The sequence below is a fragment of the Macaca mulatta genome, chromosome 5 (assembly GCF_049350105.2).
Source record: "Macaca mulatta isolate MMU2019108-1 chromosome 5, T2T-MMU8v2.0, whole genome shotgun sequence".
NCBI lineage: Eukaryota > Metazoa > Chordata > Mammalia > Primates > Cercopithecidae > Macaca > Macaca mulatta.
Window position 1 is genome coordinate 4567324 of NC_133410.1, and position 15296 is coordinate 4582619.

The window sequence follows — 15296 nt, forward strand, 5'->3', positions numbered from 1 at the left end:
CCGGAAGATGTTTTTCTAATGTTAGTATCACACGTGAACCCAATTTATTAGTAGTTGTAATTTTGGCAGAAATTGTGACCTACAGGAGGTGTGAGTTCTGCAATAAATGGTTATTTTATTACTCTCAACAGTATCTCCAAACATTTGAAAAACAGTGGCGTGTATTTTTATTAGACCATGATGTCTTTGTCTTCAGGCAATCCTAGTTGCTCCTGAGGATTCAGGGACCTTTGCAACAACACAACAGAGCCCTGGCTGGGAAGGCTGGTCTGGATTAAGGATCACTTCTGACTGCTTAGCAGGGTACCTGCCAGGCCTGAAATGATCGTTCAGTCCCTTCCTCCTGCTTTTGCAATCGGATGCTCCCACTGATACCCATAATTATAATTATAGTTCTGTTTTAAATAAGAGTAATAACTGAAGAAAAATGTTGCCATGGAATCAAGGTGAAGGTATTTCAGAGTAGAACAGAAGTAGACAATTTCCAAACATGAGCTGAGTATCCCCACCCAGATGTCCTGCCAACATCTTAAACTTGACACACATTTAAAATTGTACTTATCTTTCTCCTCCCCATAACTGAGCTGCGCTGCCCATCTTTTAGTTCCCTGTAAATGCAAACCTTTGGATTTATTTTTCCTTGTTGTGCTTTTTTCACTTTTTTTTTGTGTTTTGTTTTGTTTTGTTTTAAACACAGAGTTTCACTATGTTGCCCAGGCTAGACTCAAACTCCTGGGCTCAAGTGATTCTCCCGCCTCAGCCTCACAAGTAGTTGGGACTGCAGATGAGAGAGCCATGGCGCACAACGCCTGGCTTTTCCTTGTTCTTAAATGGCGAGTTACTAAGTCTAGTTGATTCTGTCTTTGTAAATTTCATAGGAGGTGTGTGTGTGTCTTAGTTTGGATCTCCCCAAACAGACGTTGAGACAAGGATTTGGCTGCAGGTAATTGAATATGGAGCTGATCTCAGAGTGCATGAGTGAGGAAGTGGAAAGTGTGAGACAAAGAAAAACAAGTAAAGGGTGGGTGATTGAGCTGGTTACTGCTTTGGTCAACGAGGGCCCACTTCCACTAGTGGCTCTCTGAGGAACTCTGTAGAACCACGGTTCTCAAACTTCAGCAAGCCCTTGGGCATGCCGGATCTTGCTATGTTGCCCAGGCTGGTCTCAAACTCCTGGCCTCAAGCGATCCTCCCGCTTCGGCCTCCAAAAGCGCTGGGATTACAGGTGTGAGCCATCACGTAGTGCCTGTTGATTAATTTGAAAATGCCGTGCCCCAGACTGGGGGTCCTGATCCAGTAGCCTTGGAGTGGGCCCCAGGAAGGGCCGGGGTGTGAACTGCATCTCAGAACTACGGCGCTCCGAGAGGGCAGCGACTCGCCAGAGTCGGTCAGCCAGGGGTTGCCTAAAGGCGGAGAAACCAAGAGTGCCCGGAGCGCCTAGGCGAAGCTTCCTGGTTCCCGGCCCTGCCCGGGTGGCAGCGGCGTCCACGTTTCCCGGGCGACGAAGGTGGCGCGGCACGATGACGTCAGGGCGCCCGCGTCCCCGGTCCCGCCCATGGGACGGACGGAGGCCGAGAGGCACTGCGGGACAGCAGTGGGGCCAGGCTGGAGACAGCAGCGCTGCGCCGGCAGCTAGTCCTCATCTTGCCGGGTTGGTCGCGGCCCGACAGGCATCCCCTGAGCGCCTATTGCGTGAGTTGGACCGTGCAAAGCAGCGGGGACTGGCGAGCCCCAAGGTAGAGGCTGCGTTAGCCCCCGGGGCGCGGTCGCGGCGGGTCGGGAGAGGGGGCACCGCACATGCCAGGCCCTGGGGCGTGGGAGCTGTGCGGATTGGCGGGTGGCGGGGCCAGGGTTACACAGAGCAGGGGCCGGGAGTGCAGGTGGCCCACGTGCTGGGCGTTCGGAGGGCTTTGCACATTGAACTGGGCAGCTGTTCAGGAAAGGGAGAGTGATCCGCACCACAGGGAGAAGAGTGGTGGAGGCTGTTGCCAGAATAGTGATCTTGAAGCCCCCACTTCCATGCCAGAAGCTGCTCGGAGCCTCTCCTATGAATGACAGCAGCCCAGATGGTAGACCCTGGGCACTAGGCAGGCGTCACTGTATTTGGAATGCAGCAGCCCAGACAGTAGACCCTGGGCACTAGCCAGACCTCACCGTATTTGGAATGTAGCAGCCCACACAGTAGACCCTGTCTAGACGCTGGGCACTATCCAGGCATAGTTATTGGTGGGTCTTTGCTCCCAGAGCTCCCAAGGTGGTGGCGGGCGGCTCCCAAGGTGGCGGCAAGCCTCTTGCTCTCTGACTTGGGGCTCTTGGCCTCAGGGATTCCAAGCAATGGAACCTTGGGCCATGCAGTGAGTGTTATAACTTTATGAGAAGCTGTGCGTCACGGAAGAGAACCATGGAACCCAGTGACTAGTGTTCAGCTTGATTAGGAGGAACCCAGGCACTTAGCCACGCAGGAACAGTGGCGAGCCTCTAGCCTGGGAGCGGTAATGGGTGCCTCGCTGGATCAGAGCGCAGCGGACACCCTGCTGGATCCCGAGGGTTGGAAGTCAGCGGCGGGTCTGCAACAGCCGCCATCAGCAGTGGTGGGTGGCAAGCGAAAGCTCAGTTCAAGCCCGAACAAACACGGACCAGAAGACTGTGCAGTTGCAAGATTTAATAGAGTGAAAACAGAGCTCCCTGTACAATGGGAGAGGACCCAAAGGGGGTTGCCTGATTCGTCCTGAATGCCTGGGTTTATATCCTGATCGTTGTCCCTCCCCCTGTGCACTCAGCTGATAGATGATCAGATTATTTCTTTACCTCCTGTTGTTAGCGTCACTGGTATTTTAGTGAGCTCTCTTTACTACCTGATTGATTGGGTGTGAGCTGAGTTACAAGCCACATGTTTAAAGGTGAGTGTGGTCACCTTCCCCAGCTAGGCTTAGGAATTCTTAGTTGGCCTAGGAAATCAGCTAGTCTTGTCTCTTAGTGCCCCTCTCAACAGGAAAACCCAAGTGCTGTTAGGGAGGTTGGGTGACGACCACTCTAACTGCTTCCTGTTGAATAGAGGCATAGTAGGGGTTGTGCCGTTGAGATATCCTCAGGAGGGGTGCCTTCGATGTCATCAACATCCGAGCGTGGGTTAGCAGGCCGGTCCGTGGGTCCGTTGTAGATCTTAGGCATGGACTGCATTTGGGGCTCCATTTGAAGAACCATTTGTAGTTTTACAGCTTTGATTTCTGAAAGAGACAAATTTAACAAGGAGGTTAAAGATACAGGAATTGAAATGTATGGCCTGAAGTGCAGGGGCATATAGGTGTGGGCGGTGAAAGTGGGGTTTCCTTTAGAAAAACTCCTGTATGATGGGGCATCAGTATTTCTGGGAAGCCACATTCTCCATAGAAACTCTTGGTAAGGGGAGCTGGTAGTACAGTGGCATGGCCCTGAATGGTCAAGCATACCTGGCGCTCTGTGAGGGTGATGGCATGGGCTAGCGATTGCCCCGGGTACCCTCAGTCCTGCTGCTGGATCATCTGGTTAGTGGCTTCTGACTGAGAGTGTTATGCCCAGACTGTTTGTTCCCCAAAGAAGACCACCAGAGTCCAGAGTCAAAGCCAAGCGGCAAGGATCTTTACTACAAGTTCGAACTTGGTCCCTCCTTTACACAGTATACAAGAGGGCCCCGAACAATGAGAGCGTTTGCTTTTTATAGCCCGAAAGTTGTAGGGGAACAAAGAAATTCTTTTGGCTCCTGCGCTTTCAGTAACCTTGAACGGCTGTCTCCTTATCGGAGACTTTCCAGGTGGTGTTTGTACTGGGCTCAGGGAGTTTGAGAGATATATGGTGGTGGGATGGGAGGATGGGATGTGTTTGTGCTAGGCTCAGGGAGTTTTGAGCCCGGGGCTGAGGAATGTGCCCAGCTCCTTTCATTCCCCCTTTCTCTTCAGGTATCTTTAGAGCCAATCTTGGGTCTTATAAGTCTGATTCTGTTTCAGCGTTTACAGGTTGGTATTGGGCTCTGAGGACCATGAGTTGTACAGTGTCAAATCTTTCCTTAACAAATTGTAAAATTCTGTTAACAACACAAGGTCCTACGGTAAGCAGAAATAGTAGACTTAGCAGGTGTCCAAGGAAGGGGGCTAACAGAGAAAACATAGAGGAATTTCACCATTGGTCTGCAGCTGAAGCAAACTGCCGTGTTTTTACTTCAGTGCTTAACTTGCGTAACTGTTGGACCCGGTCCTCTACAAGTCTTGATTCATTTATGTAGAAACAACAGTCTTTTTTTAGAAATATACATGTACCACCTTTTTCTGCAGTGAGTAGGTCTAGGGCTCTCCGGTTTTGCAAGGTTACCTGAGCTAGGGACGTGAGCTGCCGCTGAAGGGAGGCAAGGGACTCAGCCGACTCCTTTATAGCAACGGCAAATTGTTGGTACAACTTGTTACTTTCTATGAGGGTGTGACCTAGGGCTCCCCCCGCTAGTCTGGCCGCAATGAAGGATGCGGTGAGGGAGATTCCTGCAATGAGGGGGAGAAATATGGCTCGTGCAGGTCTTGGTCTAGGGTCTGGGTGAATAACAGCACTAGTCCAGTTACCGGTATACCCTAGGAACTCGCCAGCAGTTAGTAGAGTCAACCGGGGAACTAATGTGACAGGGAGACACAGTAGGTTATTAACAGAAGGACTAGGTAGGTTCTTTTTTTTTTTTTTTTTTTTTTTTTGAGACGGAGTCTCACGCTGTTGCCCAGGCTGGAGTGCAGTGGCGCGGTCTCGGCTCACTGCAAGCTCCGCCTCCCGGTTCCCGCCATTCTCCTGCCTCAGCCTCCTGAGTAGCTGGGACTACAGGCGCCCGCCACCGCGCCCGGCTAATTTTTTGTATTTTTAGTAGAGACGGGGTTTCACTGTGGTCTCGATCTCCTGACCTTGTGATCCGCCCGCCTCGGCCTCCCAAAGTGCTGGGATTACAGGCTTGAGCCACCGCGCCCGGCCTAGGTAGGTTCTTAGATAAGGTTCTATTACACCAGAAGAATATGCCTGATGGAGCCCTTAAGGTGATATTAGGGGGCGTTGCAGTGATGCTGCAGAGGCTGGAATTGGTTCCTGAGAAACAGTAGGGAAACTTCTCCTGACTGGGGTTTAGGTATAGGGGCACGTTCAGGATAGGAGCATACGAGAGGTTTCGGAGGTTGTTAGCTTGGGCAAAGGTAGAGGATCCCTATGGCAGAGGGACAGTGGTTAGCGGTGGATGCCCTAGAGTGGCGCACAGAAAGCAGCCAGACAGGCTATGAAGTCCTGTAAGGTTAGCAAGTTCTAGTCCTTCTTGTAATAACTTTAACCAGGAGAAAGGACGTAAGTCTTGTGTTAGTCTGTTTTCCTGTCGTTGGATATTCCCGTGGACCAGGGGCAGTACTTGCACTAGGCCTCGCCACAGATAGAGGTGACTGCTAGGCCATGTGGAGGAGGGGGAGTAGTATACAGCCCCATGTTGAGGTGTGGTCCAGCGGGAGTTCTAGGGGTCTCTAACTATTCATGTATATGAAAAGTCTCTATCCCGTCTATGATGGAAGGGCCATTTAGGGTCTAACTGTTTTTTCTCTCCTCAATAACGGGGTCTATGGATGTTACAATAGTTATAAGGGCAGCCGGCATTTTGGTGCCACTAATAGTGTTTACAATTGTATTTAGTCTGATCAAACTCGAAGTATATTATTGGTGTCATAGGTTTGGCTATTTGAAAACTAGTAAAATTTAGTAGAATTGGGCTGTTGCACCCTGAGGAAGGGCAATCAGCACTGGCCAATAATTTTCCGGGCTTATGAGGTTGCCTAGGGTGGGTTCGGTTTTCATAAAGCCAGAATCTCCAGACAAAGGGATTATGAGCTGGTTTTGTGATTTCTCCAGCGGCCACTAGGGCGACTAACGTTAGGGTTAGACTACCTAACTGCATGTTTGCAGTGAGCTATGCTGCCGGCGCAGGGTGAGTTTTAAGGGGTTGTTCCTAGCTCTGTCTACAGTCCACGTGTCCGGTGCTTCAGCCGCCGCCGTGATTGGTCCCAGAAGATCGGAGGTTGGGTCCACTGGCTTGACGTGGGTGTAGTGGATCCACGATGCGATGCCTTCTACCTTCAGGGCGGTGGGTGTGGTTAGGAGTACCTGGAGCGGTCCTTTCCACCTGGGTTCTAGGGTCTCTTGTCGGTGTCGCTTGACCAGGACCCAGTCTCCCGGCTGGTACGGATGGGGTGTCGGCGGGGGACCGGTCTCATATAGTTTCTTCAGCTTGGGCCAGATTTTTTGATGAATTTTCTGCAAGGCTTGTAGGGAAAACAAGAGTTCAGAGACATTTTCTGTTTCGGACTTGAGCAGATCATCTTTTAGGCCGGGAACTAAGGGTGGGGGTCTGCCATACATAATTTCATAAGGAGTAAGGCCCAGTCTGTAAGGGGTATTACGGGCCCGGAACAGAGCGTAGGGGAGAAGGACCACCCAATTAGCGCCAGTCTCCATAGTCAATTTAGTTAAGGTCTCTTTTAAGGTCCGATTTATTCTCTCTACCTGTCCTGAACTCTGGGGCCTGTAAGCGCAATGTAGTTTCCAATTTGCCCCAAGGATGGAAGCCAAATCCTGACTTACCTTAGCGACGAAGGCCAGCCTATTATCTGACCTTATCTGGACGGGGAAGCCATACCTGGGGAGGATATCTTCCAGGATTTTCTTTGCTACAACCTGAGCAGTTTCTTTCTTGGTGGGGAATGCTTCAGTCCACCCTGAAAAAGTATCTACAAAGACAAGTAAGTACCGATACCCGTATTTTCCTGGCTTTATCTCAGTAAAATCTACTTTCCAGTAGATACCGGGCCTGGTTCCCCTGAGCCTTGTTCCCGTTGCAGCCTGGGATTGGGGATAGGCGTTGTTAAGCTGGCAGACTTTGCAACTTGTCACGATGTTGCTGGCCATCTCGGCTGTATGTCTGAATTTGAGCTTAGAGCATTTGATCAGGTCTATCATCCGCCGAGCACCCAGGTGGGTGGTTCGGTGGATGTGTTCTAACACTTGTTGTTTTAATTTTTCTGGTAGGATGGTTTGGTCATTAGTATTAGTCCACCACCCATTCTGGATCTGTTTCAGGGGAAGCTTGTCAATCCACTGGAGATCTTGTTCTGAATAATCAGGGAAATATGGCAAGTCCCATGCCGGCCTGGTCAGAGGAAAGGTCGCGTTTATGAGGTCGGGGTTGGCAGTCGGTTGACCGTCATCCCCCGGGACCAGCTTTCTAGCTTCTACCTGTATTTTCTCTTGCTCCTCCGTGGTAAACAAGATTCGGAGGAGCTGCTGACAATCGTCTCAAGTGGGCTGGTGGGTGAACATGACACTATCCAGTAAAGCCAGTAGATCTTTGGGGTTGTCTGAAAACCGAGCACTCTGAGTTTTCCAGTTATACAGATTACTGGTGGAGAATGGCCAGTACTGGAGCCTGGGGATTCCTGTGTCATCTGGGGGTCCTATTTCCCGGAGGGGTAAAGCCACCGTGGAGTCAGGCGGTTGGGGGGGGGCTAGTCCGCGAAGTACGCCTTTGCGTCCGCCCCGCCGGCCCCTCAAAGTTACTTTCCCTTTCAACAGGCCCGTGAGTGCCGGCTGCCTCCCCTCCGCCTGCTCTCTCCTGCTCTTTCATTCGCGCGCGCTCTCTTTCTCTCTGTCATCCCGTGTCCTTTCTCCTTCACACTCAGTCTCTTTTTCTTTCTGTCTCTCTCTCTGACTCTCCACGTCTGCCGTTTCCTCCCCTTTCTCTTTCCGATTTCCCTTCTCACTTTCTCCCTCTCCCGTCTCACTTTCTGTGTCTCTTTTTGTAAAGGAATGTGGGTTAGAATCCCTGTAAAGGAAATCTGCGCCGGAAGCCAGGAGCCCGGGGACCGGGGCCGCAGGCGCGGCGCGGGAAGCCAGGAGCCCGGGGACCGGGGCCGCGGGCGCGGCGCCGGAAGCCGGGAGCCCGGGGACCGGGGCCGCGGGTGCGGCGCCGGAAGCGCGCGCCGGAAGCCGGGAGCCCGGGGACCGGGCCGGGAGCGCGGCGCCGGAAGCCGGGAGCCCGGGGACCGGGGCAATTCAGACAGCGAGCGCGCACCCGGGAACCGGGGCAATTCAGACAGCGAGCGCGCACCCGGGGACCGGGGCACTTCAGACAGCGAGCGCGCACCCGGGGACCGGGGTCAGATTCAGACAGCGAGCGCGCACCCGGGGACCGGGGTCAGATTCAGACAGCGAGCGCGCACCCGGGACCGGGGTCAGATTCAGACTGCGAGCGCGCACCCGGGGACCGGGGTCAGATTCAGACAGCGAGCGCGCACCCGGGGACCGGGGCAATTCAGACAGCGAGCGCGCACCCGGGGACCGGGGTCAGATTCAGACAGCGAGCACGCACCCGGGGACCGGGGTCAGATTCAGCTGTTGCCCGGATCGCGAACACGCTCCCGGCAACTCAGATCGCAATTTAAATCAGAAGAGAGCCAGGGGACGTCTCCCACCAGTCTCCACTGGCTGTCCTATAGCGCGTCCGCCAGGACTGTGCCAGCCTCAGTTTCAGACCTCGCGAGTCACAGATTCAGATTCAGAACAGACACACAGACACAGACAGACAAACGGAGACGAGCCAGCTCACCTATCAGTAGATCGATCTCAGCAGATCCGTTGACCACGGGTCTGGTGGGCTTGGGGAATCCCGGACGAGCCCCCAGATGTTATGCCCAGACTGTTTGTTCCCCAAAGAAGACCACCAGAGTCCAGAGTCAAAGCCAAGCGGCAAGGATCTTTACTACAAGTTCGAACTTGGTCCCTCATTTACACAGTATACAAGAGGGCCCTGAACAATGCGAGCGTTTGCTTTTTATAGCCCGAAAGTTGTAGGGGAACAAAGAAATTCTTTTGGCTCCTGCGCTTTCAGTAACCTTGAACGGCTGTCCCCTTATCGGAGACTTTCCAGGTGGTGTTTATACTGGGCTCAGGGAGTTTGAGAGATATATGGTGGTGGGATGGGAGGATGGGATGTGTTTGTGCTAGGCTCAGGGAGTTTTGAGCCCAGGGCTGAGGAATGTGCCCAGCTCCTTTCAAGAGGACCTTCGTCCCCTGGGGCAATGGGTCTTCCAGTGATTTCCTTGACATAAGGGGCATGGATGAGGGGGCGGCTTATTTCTATTCAGACAGTCTTTCTTAAAGTGTCCTTGTAGACCGCACTGCAAGCAAGCCCTATTAGGCATTCAATTTGCCCAGTCTTTCCCCTTTCCAGAGCCTCCAAAGTCTCCTCCCCTAATTTCTACCCAGCTTACCTCCCCCACTGCGATACAATCTCCAAGCCTTGGTTCCTTGGTCAGGGCCTCAACTGATGACCCAGTACTTTAACAACAGGAACTATGTCTACGACAACACAATAGATCAGGATGAAAGCAGTTGAGTAAATTAAAGCGAGGTGCATATTCCTATAGTAGCAAATGGGGGCAAACGTCCGCTAGCCTGAGGGCCCATTTGTCCAGTTCCGCCTGCTCCTCCTGATCTCTTGTAAAAATAAAACCGAGATTGCCAAGTTCAATAGGGTTTGCCTGCTCCTCGTGATCTCTATTTAAAAAAAAACTGAGGTTGCCAAGTTCAATAGGGTTTGTAAGTTTTACTCTGGCCTAAGATGGAGTTTTGAAGTTTTTTTCCTGATGTCTGCATTACACTGTTTAACTGACAACAAGGTGGTATTGGAGTGTTACAGGGTCACGGAGAAGACCTTCAATTATCAATTATAGGTTTTTAATTTACCCTGGCTTTTAAAGGAATGGGGTGCACTGTTTTTTTCTTAACTACTTGTATATCTCTCTCTTCCTTTCTCTCTTTTACTTTTCGTCTCTCTCTTTCTCTCTCTGACTTTCTGCCCTTCTCTTTTCCCCCTCTGTCTCTTTCTCTCTCTTCTCTCTCTCTATTTCTCTTTCCCTCTCTTTTTCTCTCTTGGTAGATGGATTTTGGGAACACAGCGGAAGTACATTTGCTCGTTGCCCCATTTGCCACTATAGGAACATGTGCCTCCCTTTTTTTTTTTTTTTAAAATTTAAGTTCTAGGGTACGTGTGCACAACGTGCAGGTTTGTTACATAGGTATACATGTGCCATGTTGGTGTGCTGCACCCATTAACTCGTTATTTACATTAGGTATATCTCCTAATGCTATCCCTCCCCCCTCCCCGTGCCTCCCTTTAATTTACTCAATTCGCTTTCATCCTGATCTGTTGTGTTGTTGTAGACATAGTTCCAGTTGTTAAAGTACTGGGTCATCAGTTCTAAGGCCCTGGCCAAGGAGCTAAGGCTTAGAGATTGTATTGCAGTGGGGGAGGTAAGCTGGGTAGAAACTGGGGGAGGAGTGCATCTTACACAACGGGAGAGCAATCCTCCTAGCCATTTACAAACTTGGGGCCCTGGCAACAGTGGTAGGTCCCACATAACTGCCCACGTCGAGAGCTGTATACCTAAATTGGGAGGGACGCCAGGGACAAGACTGTCTGGGTTCATACCCTAGGTGCCTAAGGACACAGCGTAGAGCTTCCTTAGATCCCTTTGGAGATACAACTTGCTTTAATACTTGGGAGAGGAAGTGAAAGTCTGAAGCATTAGTACCTAGGAGAGATCAGAGGAAGTAGATTCAGAGGTAAGGAGAATTTTGGGGGCTACACTTTCAAGAAAGTCGTGGTTGGGATGCAGGAGGTATGGGTCAGAGGAGAGATAGGGTGCGCGCATGGGCCACTGTTGAGTAGAGACTTCTGGCTGTGCCATGATCTGGACCTGCCAGTGCCGGGAGTTTGGGGTGACAGCCTCTAGTCAGCCCATGGCTTCCCCAAGAAAATTGTGGAAGTGGAAGCTGGTTCCAGCAGACCAATGCTCAACCCAGAAGGGTTGGGGGTTGTTAGAAAGCCTTTTCCCAGAAAGCCTCACACCTGAGTCTTAAGTCCGGCGGCCACGCTAATCGTTTTTAACCGGCCGGTCGGTGCCCAGTACTTTCCTCCAATTCTAAGGAAGGATAGGACAGAAGAGCAAGCCAGACTCAGGCTCCAGCACCGCAGGCTGTTTCAGCTCAAAGGACTCAAAAGTTCCTCTTTCCTCTAGGCCTTAAAGAGTGAAGGTGGGGGGCCCACGCCCAGGACTCAGCCAGACCTGGGTTCACTAGCCATTCCCTTCAATACCTTCATCAGCCAAGCCACTTGGAAAAGGACCCAGTCTATCCAGAAAATTCCAGAACGGTTATTTGGTCAAGAGAGCTGAGTTTGAGAGGCCTGCTGTGTTAGCGGGAAGCCAGGTGTCTATATGTCGAGGGGAAATCAGGGCAGAAGCCTGTGCCAGAGGTCCTGTGTCCAGGTGGGCCGGCGGCAGTGGGTGGGGATGTGAGGCACCATCGTGTGTGGCCAGAGTGGACTAGCTGGCACTGGCTGGATTCCAGAGGGAATGCTTCCTGACCCTGGGTTTAGTGAGCCTTGGGGATGGGTCTGGATGTCCAGCGTGCTCCCGAGAGGGCACAGTGCTCTCAGGCAAGGCCGTGCAACAGAAAGCAAGGCCTCCGACGAACCCTCTGCGCTGTGTGCCTGGTGATCCCCCAGCTGTGCCTGGCTGTCTTCTGTGTCCTTGGCATCTGTGTTCAGGAGTGGATGAGGGAATTCTTCTTGCCTTTTCTTTTGGGAAAATGATGCTAGCCATTCACAGGGTGATTCTCTTTTGCTGTCCTTTTGGATTTCGAGTTTACTTTTCTCCAACTTGTAAGGTGTTGCCGGCTCTCCTGTTGGTGGGGGTGATTTGAACCCACAGATGGGAGCGCATGGATTCAGGCTGCATGTTTTGTGCAGGCTCTCGTCAGACGATGGCACCCACTGTAGAAGGAGGTGACGCAGCTCTGCTCCCAGAATTCCCCAGGGGACCCCTGGACGCCTACCGGGCAAGAGCATCCTTCAGCTGGAAGGAGCTGGCGCTGTTCACGGAAGGGGAGGACATGCTCCGCTTTAAGGTGAGGTGTGCGGTTGCGTGCAGCTTGTCTTTTTTCCCGGTGGGGTCTTAATTCATTAGCACAATGGAATTTCTGGCTCTTACAGCTCCCCCTCTGCCGGGTGAGGCTCATCCCAGGCAGCGCAGCCGCTCTCCTTTCTGCACCCCAGGATAGGCCTCAGGGAACCGATGAGGAGTCTGGAAATGAACATGGATTGTTGATGTTTCTTAAGCCTGCAGCCCTCTAGTCTGTTGGGAATGATAGTCGTATCTCTGTCTGGGTGTTTCTTAAGTCAGACAGCATCCCATGAAGCCTGTGACCTGGAGGTAAACTATATAAGGACACATGGAGAGTTCATCTTTTACTCCAAATAAACCTTCCCCATCTCCTGCATTTCCAGAAAACCATCTTCTCAGCTCTCGAGAACGACCCTCTTTTTGCCCGTTCCCCTGGAGCCGATCTGTCCTTGGACAAGTATCGTGAGCTGAACTTCCTTCGATGCAAGCGGATCTTCGAGTATGACTTCCTCAGTGTCGAAGACATGTTCAAGAGCCCTCTGAAGGTCCCCGCCTTGATTCAGTGCCTGGGGATGTATGACTCTTCTCTGGCTGCCAAGTACCTCCTCCATACCTTGGTGAGCGTGCGGCCTAGGGGAGAAGGACACGGCTTTCACCTGCTGTGCTGAGCCTTGAGGGATGCCTGTCCCAGGGCCAACCGGGAGGCAGAGAAGCTCCAGTGTTTCCAGCTATATTTGCAAATTTTTAAAATTATCTTTTTTAATGTTTTTTTAAAAATTTCAGTCCCCCTTTTCATTCTTTTATTTTCAAGCCCATCCACCATCATGTATTTGCAAATTTACACACATAAGTCCTTGAATAAAATACAATGTGGTGAAGCTTCAAGTCCCATCAGAAGAGGAGCTGGTGGGACTTTTTTTGTTGTTTTTTTTTGTTTGTTTGTTTGCCTCATACAAAAAAAGAGACAAATGATAAAAAAAAAAAAAAAAAAAAAAGAAGTAGGCCAAAGTAAGAAACCTGTGTTTTCCTTCCTTTGTAACATACCAGCAGAGCTGAGCTTGGGCAAAATGGCTTTGCCCGTAGCCTTGCCTGCAATGTTTGACGGGCCTGTGGCCTCTGCGCTCCACACAGCCTCCTGTTCTGTCTCCCTGCTGTCCTCAGACCCCCAGGACTCCTTGCAGGCATCTTAAGTCCCAAGTGATTCCGTGTGCCTTACACAAGCTGCTCGGCACAGGGACACAGGTCTTACCACTCACATGAACTCAGGGACCCAGGCCGCTGTGTGTGGGGAGACCCTGGCCTGGGGCATCCGGGCTGCTGGCTAACCTCTCGTTGCTTCGTTCTCCACCTCAGGGAAAGTGCATTGTGGCGGGGAACCAGGGTGGGCGTGGTGTTAGCGTGCCGTCGTCTGTTGTGATGTTCCGGAAGAGCCGTACTCTTCTTACCTGCCCTTGTTGATAGGACAATGTTATACTTTCAGGTTTTTGGATCAGCAGTTTACAGTTCTGGTTCTGAAAGACATCTCACCTATATTCAAAAGATCTTCAGTATGGAAGTAAGTTCTGGCTCCCGGGGAATTGTGAGCCTAGTTCTCTTGCTTGATCTCCGTAGAGATTTGTGAAAAGGGATGATTGTAGTAGTGGGTGCCTAGGGGGCTCATGCTCTTCTTGTTTCCTAGTGTTCTCAGGCTTCTCACCAATTAGCTAGCACTGTTCTTTAGCAAACACAGGCACATTGACTTCCTCAGCACCAGGTGAATTGTCGCTGAGGCCTTCCACTGTCTTCTCCTGACAAGCAGTTCCTGCCACCTTGCTGAGTTGGAGCAGCTGCGGTCAGCTTGGTTTAGGCTGCTGTGGTTGCCAGCCAAGCGTGGCAGCACGACTCAGTCAAGTCACTAGTTGGGTAGATGGAAATTTGGGGCTTTGATACGTGGTTTCATCTTTAAAGGAAAGTTGGCAGCACATGCCTTCTGGGCATGTGCACAAAGAACTTTTCTTGCTTTCCATCGTTTTGTGCTTTGACTTTTAGATTTTTGGATGTTTTGCTCTGACTGAGCTAAGCCACGGCAGTAATACCAAGGCCATTCGTACGACTGCCCACTACGATCCTGCCACTAAGGTAGGTGTTACCTTCCGCCGGCTCCCTGGGTTTGGAGCGTATGAGATGTCACGAGTGCGAATGTGGTTGCCAGGAATAAGAAAAAAAATTAAAGCAAGAGGCCTGTCCACATACATGTATGTAGAAATACACACTGAGATTCATCACACTGAAAAGTGGGGCTCGGGAGACCAGGCGTTGGAAGACAAAGCCTGTGCCCACCACGAGCTTTATGGGGAGTTGATCGTGGTTTGGTTTTGTGTGTAATTTGAATGCAGCGAAGAAGCCCTCATTCTGTAAAATTTATTGCCTTGTTTACCTGGCTGCCTATTATAGTGGATTCATAAACTGTTCACATGGCCCGTGGTTTCTACGCTGGGCCCCGTGGATACAACATGCTCCCTGCCCTCTGCCCTTTGTGGCTCTCCCTCTGCGAACAGCCTGCCTTGTCCATTTCTGCCACCGCAGTCTGATTCCTCGGGCCCTTGCCATCCTCTTGACCTCTCTGGTACCTGCATCGAGTCCACTGCCTGGGAGCTTCCGGTGTGGTAGAGGGAGATGGGCCACAGATGGTTGCCCTGGGGCTGTCAGTGCTGAGGAGGGGTGCAGGAGTGGAGGGAGATGGGCCACAGATGGATGCTCTGGGGCTGTCAGTGCTGAGGAGGGTTGCAGGGGTGGAGGGAGATGGGCTACAAATGGATGCCCTGGGGCTGTCAGTGTTGTGGAGGGGCGCAAGCCTGGGACGGAGGATGGGGAGGGTCCCCATCCACCCCGCTCTGTTCCCCTGGCCCTGCCTCCCTGCCGCCACATCACTCTCCTTGGCCTCCGCTTGTCCCTGAGGCCCAGGTCTCCCTGCCAGTCTTTCCTCACCCGCCTTCCACCCTCTCCTGTTGGCAGTGGTCAGGGAGGACTGTTGTGTGGCAGGAAGTGAAGCTCTGCACCTGCAGATATGCTCAATGGTCATCCATCCATCATTCTTTCATCCATCCATTCTTTCTTCCATCCATTCATTCTTCCATCCATCCATTCATTCTTCCATCCATTCTCTCATCCATCCATTCATTCTTCCATCCGTCCATTCATTCTTTCATCCATCCATTCATTCTTCCATCCATCCATTCATTCTCTCATCCATCCATTCATTCTCTTATTCATCCATTCATTCTTCCATCCGTCCATTCATTCTTTCATCCATCCATT

At 51.6% G+C, this 15296-nt stretch overlaps 1 protein-coding gene across 1 annotated transcript in view; it reads left to right on the top strand.

Annotated features, from left to right (window-relative positions):
- The first annotated feature begins 1580 nt into the window (after nt 1-1580).
- The window catches only part of ACOX3 (acyl-CoA oxidase 3, pristanoyl), a 60968-nt gene continuing 47252 nt past the window's right edge, over nt 1581-15296 (top strand). The window contains exons 1-5 of the mRNA XM_028848287.2: nt 1581-1736; nt 11846-12003; nt 12383-12616; nt 13480-13554; nt 14028-14117. Of these exons, the coding sequence (XP_028704120.2) occupies nt 11860-12003; nt 12383-12616; nt 13480-13554; nt 14028-14117 (543 nt within the window). The 5' untranslated portion in view covers nt 1581-1736; nt 11846-11859. The remainder of the gene's footprint in view (nt 1737-11845; nt 12004-12382; nt 12617-13479; nt 13555-14027; nt 14118-15296) is intronic.